This window comes from Pan troglodytes, chromosome 9 (genome assembly GCF_028858775.2).
Source record: "Pan troglodytes isolate AG18354 chromosome 9, NHGRI_mPanTro3-v2.0_pri, whole genome shotgun sequence".
NCBI classification, from domain to species: Eukaryota; Metazoa; Chordata; class Mammalia; order Primates; family Hominidae; genus Pan; species Pan troglodytes.
The window spans coordinates 103034966-103059309 of record NC_072407.2 but is presented as its reverse complement, the minus strand read 5'-3'; the positions used below and the strand labels follow the sequence as shown (position 1 = coordinate 103059309).

General features: G+C 37.4%; 1 protein-coding gene across 5 annotated transcripts in view; it reads right to left on the bottom strand.

Annotated features, from left to right (window-relative positions):
* Nucleotides 1–1234: 1234 nt before the first annotated feature.
* ARHGAP42 (Rho GTPase activating protein 42) overlaps nucleotides 1235–24344 on the bottom strand; it is a 312104-nt gene continuing 288994 nt past the window's right edge. For 3 of the 5 annotated variants that reach the window (XM_016921851.4, XM_024346820.3, XM_063782549.1), the window contains 7 exons: nucleotides 21817–21976; nucleotides 20546–20690; nucleotides 18712–19092; nucleotides 18178–18334; nucleotides 16107–16169; nucleotides 7581–7660; nucleotides 6208–6483 (listed from right to left, as the gene is read on the bottom strand). In XM_016921851.4, coding sequence (XP_016777340.1) covers nucleotides 6395–6483; nucleotides 7581–7660; nucleotides 16107–16169; nucleotides 18178–18334; nucleotides 18712–19092; nucleotides 20546–20690; nucleotides 21817–21976 — 1075 coding nt within the window. In that variant the 3' untranslated portion in view covers nucleotides 6208–6394. 5 annotated transcript variants of the gene reach the window in all.

Below are 24344 nucleotides of genomic sequence, written 5' to 3'. Positions count from 1 at the left end.
ATGTTTTTCTAATGGTTACACTGGAATTATGGGTTTGGGGAAAGAATACCACAGAGGTGAATTGCTCTTCACATCACATATTATGGGGTGTAAGTCAACCACATGATATCACTGATATTAAGTTTTACCACTTGGTTAAGACAGTGGCTACTAGGTTTCTTTTCTATAAAGTTATGACGGTTTTCTATACTCTAAATTTTGGAAATGAGTTACTAAGTCTAGCTCACCTTTAAGCAGGAGAGGATTAAATTCTACCTGCTAGAGGGAAGAGTAACTATAACTCCAATTATGATTTGGAATATTTTTGTAAAGATTTCTCTTCTCCCTTATTTTTTTACATAAGTGAAATTTATTGTCATTGATATCCATGTGGATTCATGGATATTCATTTTATACTTTGTTTTATAAGCCAATCATTCAATACTGCATTATTTTGTTGCTCAAATCATTCCGGCTTTGGCCACTGGAAGTTAATTCATTTTTAATTCTAAAATATCAGTTATAGGGGATTCCAGGCCAACAGTCTTAACCAACATTCTTAAACAGTAGCTCATCTAGAATAATCTGTAATATCTAACCTAATAGTCCTTTCCTGCTTAACTATACTGGAGTTAACATTAATCCTTATATCTGAACAGGTGTTGTGTCATGAATTTATCTCTTTTCCTCTGATATCGATGAAAACTACAACCTATGTGAGCAAGCGAGGTTGTCCAATGGTCAACCTGTGAGGCTTAGCTTTGGCAAGGTGATTTGCTGCACTCTAATAATCTATGGAGCAATGCAAAAGAAATACACGATTATCTTTTTTTTTGATGCAGCGAAGCAAAGTTTTACCTAGAAGTCAAGTCGTGACCAAGAGGGTCATAAAACTAATAAAAATGGACAGGAGGTATTTGTACGCTGATATTTCTTTCATAGTACATTTGGAAACTTTTATAAAAATATATATTTTCAGGTAAGCCTGTATGCTTGTTATATTTAGTATTTTGCATATGGCCCATTTCCCTCTCCCCTCGGTGGATACCTGCATTATTAATAGGTTATCAACATTAACATTTTCCAAAGCTTGCAGAATACCAATTTGTGAGGAGAAGGTCACCAAATTCTGCTATGATTTAGCCATACCAAAGTGATCACTCACAGTACCAGAAACCTTGTTTTTTCTCTACATGAAGCCAAGACAATTGCCCTCCAACACAGTGGGTCTTCAAGTACAAAGACTAAATTAAAATCTGCTTACAAAGTTTATTTTTAAAGTAATTTAAAACACAGTGTAACCATACATTAAAAACATTGTGGCAATTTAGATTAGGAATAAACATGAGGTTATTTACATGTTGGCATATGTATGTGTGTATATATACACAAAGTGCAGATAAATACAGAACACTACAAAATAAACAAAAAATTCAATGATAATTTATGGACAATCACTTTTATATTTATTACTTAATTTGTCATGTTAATGACTGCAAAGAAGCTCCTAGTACTGAAATATAGTATCTAAACATCCGACTTTTATATAAACTACAGTACCTCAAATTTTAACAGTATATAAATAGGGTTCTGAATTAAAAACCCAGGTGTCTTCCCTGCCAAATTCCCTATTTGTTAAGGTTTCAGCTCAGAAATTAAGAAGGACTCTGAAAATCCCAACCTTTGATATGTGGTGGTATCTTGGATTTTAAGCATCAATCATGTGCAGACAGTGTTCTTAGACCAGTTCTTGTGGGGATCGTTCTCTGCAAAAAGGAGGCAGTTGAGGGTACACGGGCAGATATAAAACCTCAAAAATGCTGCCATATAGAGATTAAAAGTGTGCATTTTATATATATATATATGTATATGCTGCCATATAGAGATTAAAGGTGTGCATTTTTATCTAAAATGCATCTTTATATAAAATGCACATTTTTAATTTATAAGACTGAGTAAATTCAAGGCAAAATTGAGTTGCTGTCAACTCTGGACGCAAAAACACCATGGGAAACGCTCATGAAAGATGGCAGATGGTCCAAAGGGGAAAAAGGGGTTATCCTACTGAGGAGGTTTTGACACCTTCAGCCCCTGCCTCCTCCAACACTTTAGTTTCCCAAATAGCCCTGTACACAGGCATCTTGAATGGTGGAGAATATTTATGATGGCAATAAATGAAAATGGTCTCTGCTTTTTGGGACTCTTCCGTAAGCACACAGACTCCATTTCTCCATAGAGCACCAAGAAAAATCCACACTGAACTTGGCATCTCTCTCATGAGTGCCAAGGGGAAAAGGAATGACGGGCTGGGCTCCCTAAACCACAGACACCTTGTAATCATTGGTCTAGGACATGCAGATCAATTTTCTGCCAATGGCTTACTGTGAATGTTGTCAACATTCTTATGTAAGATTCTTTATTTAAAACAGTGAGTGCAGCTGCCCTCAAAAAATAAAAAAATCCAATTTATTGATTTGATCCTCTAAAAGTCCACATCATTCATAAACCTGCGTTTTCCCAACGTTATTACCAAGTGGAACTGGCACATTTTGAAGCAGGGGGATAATGGTGACAATGAGGGATACAGTGAATGTGTTCAGGAAATTGAGACCAGTTGATGAATACTCGATATTACATCTGCGAATCAACAGGAGACAGGCAGGACACAGAATGTTCAGAAAACTATCTTTGTTTCTTAAAAGTGTCTTGATTTTGGAAGGTAACAAAAAAGGGTAGGAGGCAAAGTTAAATAGCAATGTGTACCCTAAGGGGAAACCTTTAGTCAAGGGGAAAGTAACTTCTGGACAATAGTCAAGCCTGTGTTCTTTTTCGTGACCTGACCAGGAGATGTGATTTCGGGGTCCTATGCAGTGATGTGAGGTCATGCTAACAGCTGTGAATTACAAATGTATCATAAAAGCAAAGAACAAAATCTGTTCCCTAAATTGGTCTGCCTCTGACTTTAGTCAAAGTATAAGTCTAGTTGGGGTTCTAAATGCTAAAGAAGGCATCCTGAATACATAATTTAAGGTATCACTACAATTTGAAATTGCTGGAGGCAAAGCTCTGAGGGACTCTTCTAAACTGAAACCACATGAATGATACCCTTTTCGACACAGACCAGAAGAACGGTGCTAGGAGTGAGAAGGTGAGCAGGGTACACCGGATGATAGTAAGAAATCTGTTTGCCTCACAACATAGTGAATTTTTATGAAGGATGCCACATTATATAAAGCTAATTATCATAGAATAATAATAAAAGTCACATGTATCTTTACTTTTCCTACTTGGAAACCTAGATAATTTGGGGTTTTAAGGTACATTTTTTTTCCTCCACTGTCTCTGAAAAGAGTCAGCAGACAAATCATTGTTGAGAAACCTGGTTGTGTTCATGCAAGTTACAAAGCACAGGGAACCCATGCAACAAGCAAAACCACTCACATCAAACAAGGAGAAACCCACTTCCTCATACTTCATGAATGTTACAGGAATACAAAGATGATTTTACTGTTCAGACATTTACACATAACACAACAGAAAAATCCTTCAGTTGACTAGTTTCCATAAACTTGGTAGCATTACGGCAAAACAAAAGAGTCATCTGTGAAATACACAAATGTTTTGTACTGAGGGATATTTTCACATAACTCAGGAGATAAGGAACTTAAATGTAGACCCCCTCAATCTCATCGTCATACTGATTATACCGTAAGCAGTTATTAGGGTGCACAGGTTGTGTGTTTTGAAGATATGGATGTGGCAATTCTAATGTATCTTCACATTGTTCCTGAAAAGCTAAGGTTTTGTTATTGAACTACTATTAAAAGTTGAATGTGATCCTCTTTCGATGTCTGGCATTGCCTTCCTGTGGAATTAACATTCTGTGTGATATAGAGTACATGTCCTGACTTTCTCAATGCTCATAAATACCTTATCTGTAGGAAACTTACTTTAAGGGAAAAGCAGCTTTAGCCCATCTCCAGTATATGGCCATGACTTGCTTACACATGTAATCCATTATGAAGGAAAAAGAGCCATCCTCACAAATCTAGAAGATTAAAACTTCAAGCACAAGCACAACTTGAATCAGTGCTTCTGTAGCTTGTTTCAGCAAAGGGACCATAGCCAGTACTGTGGCTGCAACATATGCCTTGCCATCAGATACAATAGTTAGGCTTCCTATCCACATCCTATGCAGTAAAAAAGCTTTAAATCTGAATGGAACATCTGCAGAATTAGCTTACAGACAACTCAGAAGCAGGAACACTTTGGTCTGTGTTCAAATAAAATGAAGGTTGAGATTTCTTTATGCAGCAGCAGGAGAAGTAGGATTCTGAATCTCTCTTTGGAGTCAAGTTGGTCTTTGAAAGAAAACCAATTTGCTTTTAAGAGATTCTAGTCTAGCAGGATACCAGATGATGGCAAGTGTGCTTAAACCAAGGGTGCTGTATAGACTAAGGGACTGGTACACTGGAAAACTACCTTCTATTCCAGCAGAGGGCAATTAGGGTGTCAGCAATGCTGTTATTACTACTAAGGTCACCAAGGACCCAGACCAAGAAGATCCAGCAACACACTTATTACAGTGCACAGAGGTCAACAGTAAGAGATAAAAGAAAAAGATACTCTTTTATCAAACGTTTACTTACATTGCTAATTTTTATTACATAATATTTTTCATTCTTTTGATTCACTGATATTTATTCCTGATTCTGACTCTGCCTACCGTTATTCTCTCTATTTGTTAATTCTAATCTTATTCTTTTTATTTGTAAAAGCCTAACTTTTCTGAGGCATAGTTGTGTGTGTGTATGTGTATTTAACCTATTAATTCTAGAAACATTAATTTAAAGTAGAAGAGATAGAGATTACAGATAATAATGGCATGTAAAGAGTTTTTTTACAGTTAATACCTGAGAGTCTGCATGGTAGGGAACTCTGAAGTAATATGTAAGATATCAAGAACAAGCAGTTCAGGACTGTGGCACTCAAAGGGCAGGTAACCAGCTTTTCAGGATCTTGAGAAGAAAGGCTCTTTGCCACATACAGATATTACATTTATAGAAATAATATATTAGAATTATTGAAATAGAAATATAGAATTAATGGTTCGTGCATGACCAGATGCTGATATATGTAAGTGGACAGTAAATACCTATTACTATGCTCTACAAATTCACTGAAATTGCTAATAAAGACTGTAAACTAAAAGGCATAAAAGAAAATCATGTACAGATTTTATTTCTGCTAAAGATCACAAAACAATTTCAACCTCTGTGGTTCAAAATAATTTAAGGATCTTGTACCTTTGTGTTTATTTTCTGTTTCAACTAAGGATAGACTTCAGAAGGCATAGCTTCCCTTGTAACGTTTTTAAACATCTTTTTCATTTGTAGAAGAACATTTCAAAAGCCCAAATTAAATTATCATTAAAATACTTTGATACTTTACAATCTTCCAAGTGGAATTTAAGTTGTATGCCTTGATACTGTAGTTTTACAGTTTCCCCATTATTGGTAAATATTCTTCTATGATGCCACTATAATGCTACTGGTAGAAAATATGTGCATATAATTTATCAGTATATTTTAATGTAAAATTTTATAAAAATCTCAAAGTTATGAAGATAGTTTTACACACCCTCTAAACTAGGTGTCAGCAAACTATAACCCATAAGCCAAATTCAACCCACCACAAAAATATTTGCTATCAGGCCTTTACAGAAAAAGTTTGCTGATCCCTGTGCTAAACCCATGGAAGGTGTCTGGAATTCTGGACAGATTGTTTACAGTGGAATCAGTGTATGACTTAATTTTGCTTCCTTTATAGATATCATATACATTATTGCTTTTGAATATTATCATCTACTTGGAAAACAAATAAAGTTATATTAAAACAAAGACTTACATCCTTGAAATGTTTAGGACCAGCAAAACAATCATATATAAAAGCAGTATATTTCTAAGAAAAAAAAACAATAAATGAACAATTTAAATTACATTTTTAAGTAACAATTTCAGAGATCCTCAGAGAATGCCAGGCAGTAAAGGACAGATCTCAAAATCCATATGGCAGATTTCTGGTTTCCAAATTTCTGGGATATAGTATTTAACACAGTATTTGAAACTCTACAATTGCTACGGAAGCGACATTGTGGAGAGTTACATATTATCCAAAAACACATTTTTCACAAGTAAGATATTTTAAAATAAGAAACCAACCAAAAAAGAATGGCCAACAATTTAAATCTTTTTTTCCATTAATAAGGAGCTACATAGTCTGCTGGTGAAGAACTTGATAGAAATTGACTGTTTTCACTTAGTGGGCTGATCCCCGTGTATCTGTGTCAGATAAAATCATAGCATTTATTCGTTACCATGGATACCATGAAGATACTGCCATCCACTAAATAGTATTAGAGGAAGACAACATAATTTTCTGGAACTAGTCCTGTTTTGCCTTCATAAGTTGCCTTTAACCATCCTGGTTCCACTGATGGGTACACTGGCAAAATAAATAAATAAATAGCACTCAGTCAACATTAGTGTCAAATAATTATATAAACAGATGGGTTAAACACCCACATCGGATTGTCAGTCCTCAGTATCTTTGGGGGATTAGTTCCAGGACCCCTTGTGGATACCAGAAACTGTGCATGCTCATGTCCCTGATATAAAATGATGTAATATTTGCATATACCCTAGGGACATCCTCCTGTATGCTTTAAATCATTTCTAGATTATTTGTAATACCTTTTACAATGTAAATACTATGTAAATAGTTGTTATATATTTTTAAAATTTGTATTATTATTGATCTATTTATTTTCCAACCTTTTTGATCCAAGGTTGGTTAAATTGTGCATGCAAAAATTCTGGAATGTAGAGGGTCCAACTATACACTCAACTCAAACGTCCAAACAAAACAATGTCACAGCCCTCTAAAGTTGGAATGTCCTTTGCATTCACATAGTCAAATAAAACAATTTCTCTCTGTCTCACACACATGTACAAACAGGTACATACACACAAATGCCTGCAGGAGAGGAATGAATCCAGAGGGAATTTTAAAATGTTTTATTTATTTATAGACAGAGTCTTGCTGTGTTGCCAGGCTGGAGTGCAGTGGTGCCATCTCGGCTCACTGCAACCTCCGCCTCCCGGGTTCAAGCCATTCTCCTGCCTCAGCCTCCCGAGTAGCTAGGACTACAGGTGCACACCACCATGCCCGGGTAATTTTTGTATTTTTAGTAGAGACGGGGTTTCGCCATGTTGGCCAAGATGGTCTCAATCTCTTGACCTCGTGATCCACCCGCCTCGGCCTCCCAAAGTGCTGGGATTACAGGCATGAGTCACCGCGCCTGGCCTATTTATTTATTTATTTATTTTGTGGGTTGGGCTGGGCTTACCCTCCTAAGCAGCTGGGACTACAGATGCATGCCACCCAGAGAGATTTGATGTGTTCACGCATGCCCGTTATGAGAGGCAGGACCTGGGATAGAATCTGAGGCTTCTGGCTTCTACTTTAGACTCATACCACCATACTATTCCTTCATCCTCTCCATGATGACAAACTTAGGCAGAGGGAATTGACATACTTACCATTAGAAAATATCGCTCCTTGTGGGAAGGAAAGCTCATGACTGTGCTCTGCTTTACAGGAGTACATGGCTTTGGCTTGGCTGAAAGAGCAAGACAACTTGTCAAAACCTCAACACTCAACCTAAGGACATCTATATTTAAAACTCTTCTTCAAGAATGCTATTAATTTTTACTTGTAATTGGAACATAATGTACATAAAGTGCATATATGAGTGTACATCGGTGCTTTTTCCACTGAACACAATCATATTACCAGATCAAGAAATCAAGGATTACTAGCACACTAGAAACCTTTCTTGTGTTTCTAGGCAATGCTCTCCAGGGTAATCCCTGGCTTATAACAATATAGGTTGGTTTTAGAGACTGCTATTATTTAACTGTTTAATAAGTTGCTAAATAGGCTGTTTTTACAGCCATGTAGGAACGAAGGTTCCTAGGTACCCCAAAGCTTTTTTTTCCCCCACTTTCATGTTCAGACTATCTGAGGTGAGATCCAAAAATTGAAAGGCTTAAAGAATATGCTAAGTAAGTTGATTGGGCATGATATAGGAAAAATAATAGGATAAGTTGATGATAAATGGCAACCAACTATAGCTTCACCATCAAGAAGATGATGGGGACAGGTGGAGGCTTTGCAAACCAGGGTACACCCATCCTTAACAAGAGAAGCCAACCACTCAGCTCCCAACCTCTGTCACTATATGCAAATTCATGCTCAGTATACCCAGATACTCTTTTTTTTTTCAAGTGAAGTCAGAATTTAGGAGTTACATATGAGATATGATCCAAAAATATTTGAGCCAACACTAAAAAGGCATCATCTGAGGCTGCTAATCAAGGCACCAGGCAGGTCTCCTTTAATCTGCGACATTCAATAACCTTGGTAAGACTTGCAACTGATCCCAACTCCAAGTACTTATCATCTCTTCCACAACCAGAGTCCAAGACAATAGCATTTCCAACCTGGTTGGCTGAATGGCTTCCTGGCTTCCTAGAACCTCTATTCCCTTACAATTCATTATCTATAGAGCAGCCAGAGGGCAGCTTTAAAATGCCCATCAGATCACATTACTTCCCTGACAACCCTTCAACTGGCTTCCTACTCTGGCCCACAAACTATATGCAGTCAGGTGCCGGGTGGTCTCCCCTGCCTCTTTGTGTCCCTGCCTCTGCTCTCCTACTCTACTCCAGTCACAATGGCCCTCTTTCTTTCCTTCAAACATGCCAAACTCACTCCCACCTCAGGCCAGCTATGTCCATGTCCTGATATGTTTTCCTCTTGATCTTCACATGGCCATGTACTTCAGGTTCATCTTAAATTTCAAGAACTTTGCTGAAGGTCAGGCCTTCTCTGAAATAGCTGCCCAGGGAACTATCATATCTTCCTGCTTCAAGTCTGCATGGTGTTAGTATCTGGTATTTTGTTATTATTGCTGATATTTTTATCTTCTCCCCTAGATACAATAAAATCTCCACGAACAATGTCTGATGCTTAGTAGTATAACTCAGGAAATGTTAGCTAAATGAATGAGTGAGAAAAAGGAAAGATGTTCTGGGTTCATTTTCTACATGATGAGTCTTTTTAAAGATTCAGGGCACCTTATCTATCCTCCTTGGGGTCCCAGCACTATACCTGCAAAGCAGCATCAGCAGCATTTGCATCCACAGCTCTCCCAAAGCAGCAGCATTACATTATAATTTCATTTCCCTGTTGGAGCTCAACCCTGGATCTTAACCCTACACTTCCAGAATGAGGTCCAGCCATTTAAACTGGGGTTCCCAAAGACTGTCTGAAGATTGGAAGGTGTAGAGAGGAAAATTCTGGACCTGCCTCCAGTCTTTTCATCAGAGGTGAGCCTCAGGCTGTACTTTCAGAAAGCTTGCTAGCGGGGCAGATTTGGGAATGAACCACAGCCCACACAGCACAACGTCCCAGTGAAACATGGTCTAAGGAGGAACTGAGGAAGTAGAGGCACTCAGAGAAGGACAGGACTTTAAAGAACTGTGTGTGTGCACATGAACACATGCACGTGGGTATGTTGGTTGCATATAGGTTGGAAGTGAGAACATTATCAGTTTCTGAAGACTTCTAAGAATCAGACTATGGTAGTCTCAAATAGAATATAAACTTTTTCCCTATAAATCTTCTAGCCAACTATAACCATTTGATTTGATCAGGATATTACTGAGGACTTTGGAACCATTTTCCTTAAAAAAAAAGGAAATATTTTTCCAAAAAATCACATTTTCTAATAGCAACAGCTTCCTCCAGTAAACAATAAGTCATATTTCTTTGAATCATTAAGATAAATTATAAAGAGATCAATAAGGAAACAATCTCCGAAGTTGTAGAAGTGATTACAATATTCTTTACAATGATCTAATTTTCAAAACTACACTTTAAAATGTACCCCAAATCTTGTAATTAATATTTTAGACATATATGTTCTCCTTACTTGTATTTATAGTATTTTATGGGACTGGTTGAGGGAGGGGAAAAGCATACAGAATAATTATATCATTAAATAAATAAAGACATACATATTGTTAAATGTGTCAAAATCACACAGCACAAAATACTACCTGTCATGACTTTTCAATTATCTGTGCACTGACTAGATGGAATTTTCTTCTGCCCAGATCTGTAACTGCAGGTGTTAACTCTGCAGAGAGCTTTGATGATTTAATGTAGACTCTGTAACAGTGAAGTTTCCTCAGGTGCTAACGCTTCCTCTTTTACTGTCTTGGTGTATTGAAGAGGATGTGAAAATAACACTGTCACCTATTTTGTCTCTCTTCAGAAGATTCTAATCTCTCTTCGAAAAAGATTTTGAAAATCCTGCCTCTTACTGCTTGGGAGAGTGAGGTAATGGCACAGTTCTGAAAGCCATTTCTTCCCTTATCATTGGAAAAATAATCTGCCCACCAGCCTCATTCCTCATTCTAAATGCCGTCTAATGCATTTAATGAGGAAACTTAACAAAAGTTTGATTGGGTCAGTGTGCAAAATTTGCCAGTGCTTATCTTAAACATAAGAGAAATTTTAAAAATTCACCAAAATTGATACAATGTCTTCAGGAGGCCTGTTTAACAATGAGAAATACACACATTTTGTATGCTATTGACGGTTTCACTTCTGAAGGGAATAGGAGTGCACGGAGGTAGAAAGATACTAAAGCAATACTATATATAAAAGTGGAAATTTTTAAAAATCACAACAATCTTAAGTATTCATCAGTAGAGAACTTAAAAAATAAATTAGAGCACACCAATCTAATGAAGTATTAGGCAGCAACTATAGATAATGCTATTGAAGAACTCATGTAATGAAACAATGTTAATGCGTAAGACAAAAAGTTTACAAATTTGTTCTTGGCAAGAACCCTAAATTGCCCATGACAGTTTACCAATAAGCACTGCATTTGTTCCTTTGGCACTAATTGGAGATTTTTTTTTCTTTCTTTTGCTTTTTTTTTTAGACAGGGTCTCACTGGGTTGCACAGGCTGGAATGCAATAGTGCAAGCATGGCTCACTGCAGTCTCGACTTCCGGAGCTCAGGTGATCTTCCCATCTTAGCTTCCCAGGTAGCTGGGACTATTAGGTGCACACCACCGTGCCAATTAATGTTTTATATTTTTTGCAGACACAGGGTTTCAAATTCCTGGGCTCAGGCGGTCCACTCGCCTTGGCCTCCCAAAGTGCTGGGATTACAGGAGTGTGCCACCATGCCCAGCCTAGTTGCAGATTTCTTAAAATTAATTACATGTTCTTTTCAAAGATTTTTTTCCAACAAACACTGGCTGTTTCCAGCTTGAATATCTAAGTAATACTGAATGCCTCAATGCTAAAAACTTCCACTGAGCCTGTAGAGTTAAAGCTGCTTGTGTCAAAGACATATATATTGCAACTCCATTGAAAATGAAGTGAAAAAGTGAGTAACAAAGTATTTTTTAGGTTAAAAATGTGCATTTTATTTACTCATTCAACAATTTTATTGAGCATCTATTGTGTGTTGGGCACTATGATAGCAACAATACAGTGAACTCCCCTACCATCCCCGCATCCCTGCCCATGTGTCCTTTTCTGTGTGTTTATCACAGAGGAGTAGTTTTCAAAAGGTGGTCAAGGGAACCTGTGGAGGGGAGATAGAGGGGCAGGCAGAAGCCTAAGATATCATTGCTCTGAAGCTAATGGAATGTATATGACAATTCATTTATTTTGTATTATGTTGGGTATTAAAGATATCTGAAAAAATGTAAAACAGTTCAACTCTTTAGGAAAATATCATTTTTCATTAACATTATGTTATTTGTGCTAATATGTAATAGGCTTATTCTTATTTTCAATAAATACATATTTTAAAATGTTCTGTTTGAATTTCCAATACAGTAAATATCAATAAATATAATCCATAAAAACAGAAGCCCTTTGGGGATCCTTAAAGATCTTTTAAGTTTATAAAGGTGTTGTGAGATCAAGAAGTTTGAGAACCACTGCCACGGATGAGATTAGAAGGCTGTGCACCAAATTTTAACAGTTTTCTTCAGGTGATGAAATTATAAGTGGTTTTAACTTACTTCTTCATTAATTTTCACATTTTCTAAAGGAAAATCATTAAATTATTATCTTAAACATCACAAATTTTTTTGCTTATGGGTGTTATGGTGATTTCTGCATCTTATGTGTGTCTTACATATGTAACTGTGTTCTAAACCAGTGATTTATAGCCTTTTAAAAACTCAAACTCACTGGGCAAGGTAACTTTGTTGAGCTTTTTGTCCTTTGTAATTCTAAGCAAAATATTTGTCTTTTAAAATTTGATAATAGAAACATTTGATTGTTTACAATGAACCAGACACTCAATTCTCAATTTATGCTCTTAATTCTCAATTCAACCTTCAAAACATATTTGTATAGCTTGCCTGTTTATACTACTTTAAAGTGGATCTCTGCTCTGAGTATAACTGAGACCCAGGTGAAGGTTTTAAGGATACTATTTTCCACATGCCTTTATAATGGTAAGACACAGCCTAGCTACATTTGGCTTTTAAAGGGATTTTATAGGTTAAGGAAAACAATTGTAAATAACCAATGTCTGCTTAGGGCTGTGCCGGGCACTATGACATTTTTCTCTATTCCAAAGGCTCTCAAACTTTCATGTGCATAAGAATCACTTGGGGAGGGTGACAAAAATGCAGCTTCCCGAGGCCTCAGTCTTGGACATTGTGGTTTATAAGGTCTATGGCAAAACCCTGGAATCTTCATTTTAACAAGTCTTGCAGCATGGTCCCTCCCATTCCAGTGAACTTGCTTTCTTACAGATCTCCAATGATGTCTTAGGAGCTAAAACCAGTGTCCTCTCCTGATCTCCTAAACCATTTTTTGCAGCTTCTACCACTGTTGGTCATGCCTTCTCATCCTGTCCATTCTTCTTTGTCTGAACGTTAAATAAAACCATTCCCCAAAGACCAATGCTTGGCCATTTGTTCTTTTTCATTTAGTAAGCCTCCTTGCTAGGTACCTTCACCTTCACCTAAACAGAGTAATTGCTATGTAGAAGTTTCTTAAATGGCATCAAACTCCATGCTCTCTCCTGGTTCCAGCTGCACCTTTCTAACTGCCTCTCATTGGCCCTCACAGCCTCCTCAAACCCTGTGGCCAAAATTTTCCCTTCCTCCTACATATGCACAAGCTAAGATCAGAAGCTAAACCACCATTCTTTCCGACACTGTCTCAGAGACTTGGAAACTTCTTTTCCTGTCTCTGATTCCCAGTATCAAAAGAGCTGCCCAATCCTGATCCTATTCATAAAAATCTCCTTATAGCTTTTCATCCCTTTGCTACTCTCCTGATTAAGGCCTTTTAAATCTCACCAGTTCCATCCTAAATGGTTGACTGTTCTCTCCCCTTCACAACCTGCTGGAAAATGATCTGTTCTGGTGCATCATAGATTAGATCACCCCTGTGTTCAATGACCTGCAGTGCCTGCAGCAATGCCGGGGGGGTTACTTTTCTGTGGCTCAAGGCCATCCACTAAAATCTCCCAACTGGTCTCTTTCCAAAATATGGCTAGTCTTCCTACTGCCTCTACTGGTTCTATCTCTTTCAAGGTCTAATTCAAGGGTAACCTTGAGCTCCTTAGGAAAAAAACAAAAATGAGACAGGCATTGTAGAAGGTCAGGGAAATTCCCTCAACTTCTATGAGTCATTCAGTTTTATTTAAGAGTACAAAAGAATATCAGGTAACTGTTAAGAGTTAGTGTTTAAATACCACTAATATATTAATCAGAGGCTTGAGTGTCTTAGGCAAGCAGTTTCAACAATAATTATAATAATAGTTATTAATCTAGAAACCATCTATAGAGCACCTGTCATGTTCAAACACAGTATTGTGTACATTCCCAACAATGTGGCAAGCTGAGAATTATGGTCTTCATTGTATGGATAAAGAAAACAGATTCCCCAACATTGGTAACTCTGAGGTTACACGAACTAGAAAGTGGTGACCTAAGAATTTGAACTAGGGTCTGTCTGACCTAAAGTTCATTCATGTTCCCCTGTGCCTCAGTGAAAAGTTGTCACACAAATCACAAGTGTTGTGAACTGACAGACTGTAACTCTGAAGGTAGAGCTGAGTGAGCTCTAAGTTTATGCTGATCCCCATTAAAAGTTGATTTAGAGTATTCAGAATGTAAAAACATATTAAAGAAGTATGAGTTGGCCGGGTGCAGTGGCTCATGCCTGTAATCCCAGCACTTTGGGAGGCTGAGGCGGGTGGATCACCTGAGGTCAGGAGTTCAAGACCAGCCTGGCCAACCTGGTGAAACCCTGTCTCTACTAAAATTACAAAAATTAGCTGCACATGGTGGCACGCACCTGTAATCCCAGCTACTCGGGAGGCTGAGGCAGGAGAATCACTTGAACCTGGGAGGCAGAGGCTGCAGTGAGCCAAGATCGCACCACTGCACTCCAGCCTGGTGACAGAGCGAGACTCTTTCTCAAAAAAAAAAAAAAAGAAGAAAAAGAAGTATGATTTGACTGTTGAACATCTGAGTGTATTTTTATTATATGATAGCTTTCTGATTTACTTCATCCATAGCTTGTTTTCTTAAAGCTCTACAGGGATTACCTCTTTGATTATGATTACCTGAGTTTTTACTTAACAGGCTGACTTTTTAGAGCTTCCTAATAAAAGGGCTCCATCTAGTGAGCAATTCAACTACGTAGCATGGCAGAAGAAGTAGCAAGGTTAAATCCCTTACACTAAAGCCTAAAAATCAAGACAATCTCAGAGAAATGATGTTTGCTGTGACATGCATGGGGCTTAGTTTTCACCATGCTTCGGTCAAAAGGAAGATAAAGACACTGCTGACAGAGGTAAGGTTCACATGCTCTTGGCTCAGCTATTTAAATGCTAGGCACTGACCATTATTCTAGGAAGATACCAAAGTGGCTCTACTCTCTGCAGTCAAAAAAACCTAATACATGAGGGCCCTTACTGGGCTTTGAACAAAACCAAAGAGAGTTTGAAGGTTATTGTTATTGTTATTCTTAATAACTATCACATGCCCAGTACTGTCTAGGTACTTTATAAATGTTTGCTGAAAAAGTCCATATACTTTTACAGGTTGATAAAAATTATTTGGTTAAATAACTTTTAGAGGAACTATACAACAACTATACAACAGTATCTGTGATTCCTTTCCTTCACAGCCTCAATTAGCCAGACATGGGATGCTCAAAAATGTCTTCGTACATCTAAAGGAAAAATCAAGGTTTGTTATTCAGGTTCTCACATTTATATGCTCTTTCAACAATAGGCATTGAGTGTCTCCTACCTGTACTAGCAGCTGATAGTAAAAAAAAAAATAATGAAAAGCCTCTGACTTTATGAAATTCCATTATTCAAATTAAAAACCAAAGCCTACTGTATGTAGATCAAGAATAAATTTGAAAGCAAGAAGAGTAAAGCAGGAACTTTAGAAGCAAGCACATTAGTAGAAGCAAGATGTAACAACTCATATCCTTTTAATAATGGAATGGAATGTAAAATCTGAGAACCTCTAATGAAATTATGTACTCTAAAAACAGAGTCGCTTTGGGCAATTAACTCTACAACATCTCTGAGGTCCTTAAGGATAACCATATTTTTCCATGGATGTTCATGATGATTCCTCCAGAAAAAGTTATATAACTTTTAAAAATCAAGAACATGCTTTTGAAAAGTGGTCCTAAAATGACTGTCATCAAAGATGTATAAAGGATTATAGCCATTTTTATCTTCTAGGAAATGTGTTTGTTTAGAGCCCTTCTACTGTGAAGATTTTAGCAAATGAGACATCACTATAACAATGTGAGATGATATATGCTGTTTACAGACATGACTTCCTATGAAGGGCCAGTGGACTTAAATTTGACCATCTGCATAATGGAGAGGCGGAGCTGTCACAGAGAGTGTCATGTCAATACAAAGCAACAATGTCACCACTTTTTTTCAGATGCATTTAAGGGTTTTGAGAACTTACCGCCCAGAAGAAACTGGTTTAGGTGAACCAACATTTTCAAACAGTTGAGCTTTTGCTGCCACTCTGAAAAATGATTTAAAATGCAAGTTTCATGAAGTCAATCACATTCAGTTCTGCTCAAAGTGAAATTCATGATTGCCAGTTAAACAAGACAAAAAATGGTTGAGAACCATTGCCAAAATTAGAAGGGAATTTTAATTGTTTTAACCTTTAATGTCAATGAGATTTTTAGATCTAACCTCCAGCTTACAGAGTACCAGGCTGTAATTAACCAATAGCTGCTTCCTCTGGGGATCTTACTATCCTCATTTTAATCTCAGAAAACCATGGGAGCAGTAAAAGGAACATTTTCTCTCTACTCTGCTCCCAGCAGCACGGCTATTGACTCCTGTGGAGCCACAAGTGAAGATGCAAAGAATCAAATCAACATGACAAAAGAACTGTTGTTCATTCTTTTAGCTAAGAAAACACTAATTATAATACTATTGATGTATTTTTTTTATATGTGAACATATGTCTGTAAAGTGAAAAGGGCAAACTCTGAAAATATGGCCAATAAACAAATCTGTAGATTTACATCTTGTTTCAAATCATGGAGGGCAAGGCAGAGAGGATATGTTCTAATTGAACAGGTAAGACTATCAGGTATGACTGAAAAGAATTGAAAGAGTTTCTATATTTACTGGAAGACTCTATAAAATTCCTTGATGTTCTAAGCTAGATTTTTGAAAAATCTATCTTATTTCTTTAATTGACAAACTCTTCTCCCAGAGCCAAGCCATTTGATTATCTCAAAGATCATTTTACACCTAATATAGAACACACACTTTCCTTATTTGAATTTCTACTTTATGGGTACAATCACAAAAGAGAAACTCTTCTCTTTCCTCCACCAAGAATGGAGTTTATATTCTCTCATCTTCCCTAATACATTGGCTTAACATTTCTTTCCCTTAATGGGCAGAACTACACACAGTGGGGAGTAGACACACTGACAAATATATTTGCCTATACCACTGTAACTGGATTTCTAACCAAAAGAGATAACGTACATTGAACATGCTCTGCAACCAAAAGGTTCCTGTCAGAGAAAAGGATGAACTAATGAATTTATGACACAGTTCCTATGGAAACAGGCTTAGTAAAATGTCTTACTGGACTTTTAATGAATAATTAAAATGTCAGGAAGAATGCCATCATATTAAAAATGGAGAAGGTAAAACAGAAGGAGCACAGAATTGTAGTCAGAGAACCCTAGGTTGGAAATGGTAGAAAAGCATCAGTTCTCGTCATCTCTAAAATGTGGTTTATACTACCCATTTCGAAAGGACACTGCAGACCTTAAAAGAGATAACTCATGTAAAGACATCCAGTAATGGCTCAGAGAGCGTTAGGAAATTCTCAGCAAATGTCAGGAAAACAAAATGAAAGGGAGAGAAACTTTTTATCTCTCTTTTTTGCTTACTTGTTTAGCCAGGTTTCCATTGTTCTTCTTCACCCACTTTCTACTCATGTCTATGTACTCTTCTCCTACCAGCCTTTACAGTTCTGCATCATTTCCTTTGATGAGAAGTACCCACTTTTGCCTTGCATATTCCTCATTCTCTACTAGCTTGTTTAAATCAGTGAGGACTCAGGTATGCAGGCATAGGATGGAAGTGAGAAAGAAGCTGCTTTAAAACAGTGAGGAGAGCAGGGACCTGGCTTATAGTCAATGCGTGGCAGTCTCTTCAGCGGACAGATGGATGTTTAGCTTTTAACGGGAACACTTTTAGTTCCAAAGCTTATAACTACTGTATTATACATCAGTTTTCATTTCCTCAAATTAAGTCATAGCTCTGCTTCAAAGGAAAGTGCTTGAAGTGCTGCCCTGTGAGATTCTGTCCATATCCGAAGACTTCCACATCACTCATAGAAAAGAATAGAGTCTTACAGAAGTGGACTGTACCCACTCTACAGATAAAGTATTCCCAATGTATTCAACTTGTGGGATTCCCAAGAGTTCTTCTGAAACACTCAACTCCTCTCTGTATCCCTGGGAGACACAGCAAATATACAAACGCTCACTTACACTGAGCCAGGACGCTGATAGCCATTGCTTGAGGCAGTGTCTAGTCTTAATCTCCTGCACATTTTCGGAGGCAGGTCTGGGTTTGGTGAAGCTTTGGGTGTCTCCTTGGAACCTACAGAAGTTAAGCTTTGAATAGATCCACTGTAGCTCTTGTTTCCTAAAAAGAAAGCCCAAGAAAATAGGCAAGGTGCTATTAGACAACATAATAGCAATAACAAGTACATGTGCATAACAAAAGGAAGCATTTTTCTCTGAGCCCAAATGGGAAGGTACAGAATGTTCTTTGAGTACAGCAACCCATCACTTGGGGAGATCAAAATCTACAGTAATTACAAAGACATCACTTCACAGACATGGAAAGATTCAGGAAAAATGTCACAGTGCCTAGGTTGTAAAATCCAAGCACAGGAAAAAAGTAGATAAGCATCATTAGTTTCTCCACCGTTAACTTTATCCCTGCTTAACCATGCTGAATAATCCAGCACAAGTGACACTGAGACAATGACATCTTGCACAAGTTCCACTCTGCCTTACCTTCAGCTGCAGAGATGGATCTGAGAGAAGAAGCAGAAGCTCTTTTCAGTCCTGAAAGCCCATAAGGCTCTTTCTTGACTAGGTCTATGGGTGGGGAAACGTCTCCTGGGCTAGTGACCGAAGCAACACTCTGGCAGTCTGATTCTGCATCTGTCTTGGTCGCATCTTCTCTGGAACTTGATTCAGGACTAGTTGTCCAGAGACCAAGGCTTTTCTGTCCATTGGAAGATGACGGGGTTGCAATCCAAGGAATCCCTCCAGATTTCTCCCTGGGCTGGCAGGAAGCTGACTTTGTAGTGCTATTTTGTTCAGAGGAATGAGAAGAGAGTGACTCAATGCTCCCCATAGGTGTGCTGTCTGGGCTGCTGCTATAGGAGTCACCTAAGGAGTAGGAGGGAGAGAGACGAAAGCAACTGTAACTATCTATTGATAACAGCATCACCAAAACCCTTCTGTTCTCCAACTTACCATGTGTTCTGCGGCCACCTGACCCCATTAAAGTGGTAAGCCCCTACCTAGTACAGACAACTGTCCTCAGTACTGGAGAAAGGCTTTAAAATATGCATTTGAACTTGCCAAACGTATTTTTCAATGCTATTTTAGGAAGATTATGTATGTACCTATGAACTACCTGTCTTTAGGTAATAACTTTACTTCTCGAAGCATAAGTGGGTTGACTTGAATTCCCACAAAATTTGTTTATGAAACAGGATTCAGAAGTAAGAGAAATAAGATTCCTTCATGATGTTACAAGGAATCAATGAAAGGGGGTATAGTAAAAACATATTTCTGCTTTCTTTTACTTTTCTGATCATAGGTGATTGATTCCAAGTTACAAAGTACTCAGCCTTCTTTCATTCAAAGGCACCATTAAATGTCAGTAGTAAATTACAAGTACCTCAATTTTCAAAGGCTTTTTTCCTTTCCTGCTAAGAATATAGAAATGTAAGAAACTGGCTATTTTGCTGGTTTTATTTTCTAATGTTCCTAAAAGCAAGTTATAAGAAAAATCAGATAAAGCATAATAATGCATTCACATATATCTAAATTAAAAATTAGTAAACTATTTTTTTAAATTTTTCTGGGTACATAATAGGTATGCGTATTTGTGGAGAACATGGGATATTTTGATACAGGTGTGCAACGTGAAATACGCACATCGTGGTAATGGAGTATCCATCTCCTCAGGCAGTTGTCCTTTGAGTTACAAACAATCCAATTACATTCTTTTAGTTATTTTAAAATACATAATTGACTATTTTCTATTAAATATTGACTGTGAGCAAAAAATTGGGGTGGGGGGTATAAAATAAAATGAGAACAGCCACAGTTTAATGTGTGCCATGGTGTCAAGGTGCCACCCACATCGCCTTAGGGCTTGGCTCAGAATTGTAAGTTGATGATAATGTGTGTTGTTTCTTTTTATCTTTTCTCTTTCAGACACTGATACCCAAGAGATAATGCTTTAAGAACATAATGTGAAAGGAAGGAAGAAAATGACAGCTTCAGTCAGACTTTGTCTTGCTTTCTTCTTTACCACTTTGACAATAGGACAAAACCTGCTACAAAGTAGCACCCAATGTACTTAATCACAGTTGCAGAAAAAAGGGCCTTGAGCCCTTTTTTCTTTTTTTCCTTTTTGTATCAATAATGAATTTGCTTACCCAAAAAACTGTACAACTATTGACAGAGAATATACAAATGATAAAAGAGGAGGTGTTGGGGAAAGAGCATCAGTGAGAACATCTTCTATTTCTACCTAATTACCAATACAGTGAAATACATCTGAACCAAAGAATGAAGAAAGCATCTCCCTAAGGCCGGGTGCACTTACTATCAGGTTCAGCCAGGCATGGAGTATACCTCCCTCTGGGCTTCCTAGACCCTGTAGAGAGGCAGATTGCTCGCGTCCTTCGGGATCCAGATCGAGACTGAGGCTGAGGAAGAGGAATGCTTGGGTCTGGAGCAGTATGAAAAATCTACGTATAAGAAAAATGGACCAAGGTCAATAAAAGGGTGATATTGCCACTTTCATCATAAAATAAGCTTTGAACCATATGCTACTTAATCAGCTGCAAAATACAAGTATCCTAGAGCAATTGTAACTTTTCCATTTATCTGGAGTATTCTTTCACGGGGTTTTCTTTTTTATTCTCTCCCATTTCCCAAAAGTAAAATTTAGAAGATCTTTCAATGACTTTAAGAAACCTTCCAGATATGAACAAGACATATTGATGGCTTTTATTGTAATAGTCTCTTTCCACCTTCGTACTCTGAAAAAACATAACCTGAGAAGAACTGAGGCTCATTCTATATCATTTCTCCCACTGAATGGCTCCTTGCTTCTCAGGAGAAGATGCTGCCATGCTGTTGGCTCTGAGCTGCCAAGGAGTGTGGCTAGCTGCAGGTTAAGGTATGTGCAGAGCTACAGGACACAGCCATGTGCTCTTGCGTTGTGAGAGAGCTTGTGCCCTTAGATAGACACTAAGGGCATGCTTCTGTGGGTGCTGGGAAGGGACCCAGGGGAGGAGAAGGCCTTAATCATTCTCTCACAAGGACCAGATCAGAGATAAAAGGATTACAAATTGTTAGACCTTAAATGGCTCAATTTGCTTAATACTCCAACTAATTCAGCTTTCAAAATTTCCCATTTTCATAGTTATTCTAAGATCTCACTTTTTTCAAGAAATCCTTCTTACGGACTACATATAGAGAACACTTCAAGACTGTTGCCTATATTTTTTTCTTTTGTTTAGTTAGAACATTACCTCTATATAATTAAGAGTTTGATTTCAAAGGGATACAAACAGAAGGTTAAAATAGAACCAACCACAAAGTGATTTTAAAATGTTCTCTGCACAGGAGTAATAAACTTATCATACAATGTAAAGAACAAAACCTTTTGAAGTCAATTATGTAGAAGGAAAGAAAACCACCTAACTGAAGGATTTTGAGAAGCACTTAAAAACTCAACAACAAGGAAAGAAAATTGAAGTCCCCATTAAGCAATTTATACAAAACTTATGAGCTCACAGATCAAATGCAAAATTCCTTTATAAAACCAAGATATAAAACTTGACACTTCCACATGAAAATTCAGCCTACCTTTTCATAGTGCTCTATCAGAATTTCTACCACAATATTCTGAAATTTAATATTCATCATAGCAGCCACAGTTTCTTCCTGTGCTCTCATTAGAGTTGGGCCAAATATGACACCAAGATTTGAGACAGTCATGAGATTTTGTTGGCTGTGTAGTGATACTCTGCAAATAACAAGCAACAAAAATATCTTAAGTTATATGTTTCAAAATTATGAAATAGTCTCTTCTATCAAATTTGTGGTGCAAAAAATGTAAAATATGCCATTATAGGGAAATTGTCCTACTTTTAGCCACTTCCAATTGGCATTTGGAGTATGGCCTAAAAAGATGTAAACAGATAACATTAACTCAAGTAAAACATAATTACAGGCAAAACAAAATCTATTAAAGAAAAAAACCCCTAATTTCCTAAATCAAGTACAATTACCCTAGAAAGATGATCAGCTGTTTGGTATTTTCAATGCTACTATACTTCTTTTGGAACAAACAGTTAAGAATAGACTGGTGGCAATTATATTCAGTGTCACCAAACATATTATTGAGAACCTATTGCCAGGAATTTTCCTACATATTATTGTATTTAGTCTTCCCAGTAAGTCAGATATTCCTATTGTACAAATTTTAAAAACCTCAGAGGCTCCTAAAGAAACGTGTATTTTGAGGTCACAACAAATTCAGAACAGAGGTGGCTGTTTCAGTTCAGGTCTCCTGACTGCAAGTCAGTGGGTTCCTTGAGCTCCTGGGATAGATCATTGGCCAACATGTTTCTTTTCTTTCTCCTTCCTCTTTCCATCCATCCATCCATCCATCCATCCATCCATCCATCCATCCAAAACTTCCCTGAGTACCTCCCTAGTATTGGGTGCTGTGCTAGGCAAACAGTGAGACAAGGAGATGTGGTAGCATCATTGCTGGCTTGACAATCAAATCAAAAACCTCTGATATCACTGACCTGAGTGAAGTAATCCTAGCAACTCTCAAGAACGACTTTGACTAGTTCACTAATTTATTCTGGAAATTAGATACATTCTTTAGAGGATACCTCATTTGTTTGACTTATCTTTTAGTTTAACCACTCACTTTTCTATCTTACTCCAAGTCAGGTTATTAGTATAACACAAGATTATGTTTATGTCGGACAGACCATGCGTCACAAACTGCATTCTACAACCAAAAGTAAGATTTTATGGGAAATCCCGGATTTTAGACTATCCATGCAACTCCTGTCACAAAACAGGAAGAGAAAGCTGCCACGCTGACTGACGTTTTCCTTATGCCGTAGAGAGCACTAGCTAAGAAAGCATTTAGTTCAAGTAAGAAGAGTTTCATTCCAAGTTTCCTTTTAATATAATCAAATACTATACATTAATTGCTTAATATGTATTAGAAAATCTACTCAGGAAAGTAGTATGTAAATGTAGTAAGCCTATCTAGATTCAGAGCTTGGATCCATCTCTTGGAAGTTGGGCAAGCTCATTTATGTTATTTAATATCTCTAGGTTTCGGTTTTCTTATCTGTAAATTATATATATAACAACCCATGTTAGGTTGTTGTGAGAACTAAATAAAATAATAAATTAAATTGTATATGATCTCAAGATAATATTATCCCTGAAATTAAATTAGCTTTAGGCAGTCTTGCTAAAATGTCATGGTTCCCATAATGTAAATAAAGTGGAATATAGTTAATATTAAGCTCATTAGGATTAAACTTGGGAATCTCAAAAACTTGGTTTTGAAAGGTGGGTTAATGACTACATTGCACAGAAGATGGATTATTTTGATGACTGATTTTCTTTTTATTGAATTTTCTTTCTGCTGGGCTACTCAATAGATACAGACTCCCACCACTCACCATTTCAGCAGGTTCTACTACTTATTCCCTCAATTCATGTAGGGAGCTGATACTCAACTGCTGTCTCCTGGAACATCTCTCTTTCTTTTATTAAAAGAGGAAATGTATATCAGGATCTGTCAACTTGTATTGTTTCAAATCTAGGAGTTTACACATAAAGAAACCAACATTATATACTTAAGAGTTCTACTTATGGAAATGGTAGAACATAAGGAGCCCCATGGATCCAATAAACAGAGAAAAAATCATAAAGGATAAAAATTATTATTTAAAAACGTAACCAAAAACACTTAAAGTCTCTATAAAAAAAACTTAAAGAATAAAGAAATATTTGTTCAAGCAAATCTACTAATTATCAGTAAGAAAAGCCAAGAGTCTGTGGCTTTTGAGGTACAACTGGCTCCCTCTTTCTTCCACCCCCAGCTCAATATGACTAAAACTTCACTCTGGGCAAATGTGGCCAGGAAGACAGGGCTCCCTCTCTTCTCAGCCCCAAGTCAAGTGATGCAGTATCTCATGGGGTTGGCAGGCTGTGAGCATATCTCAGGCCCTCTACCTCTGGGTTGCAGAGGCTGAATTCCCAGTGAATGCAACTCAAAAGGCACTCACTGGGAATTCAGCCTCTGAAACCCAGAGAATTCTTTGCCTCCAACTAGCCAGACATCTAGGGTGGAT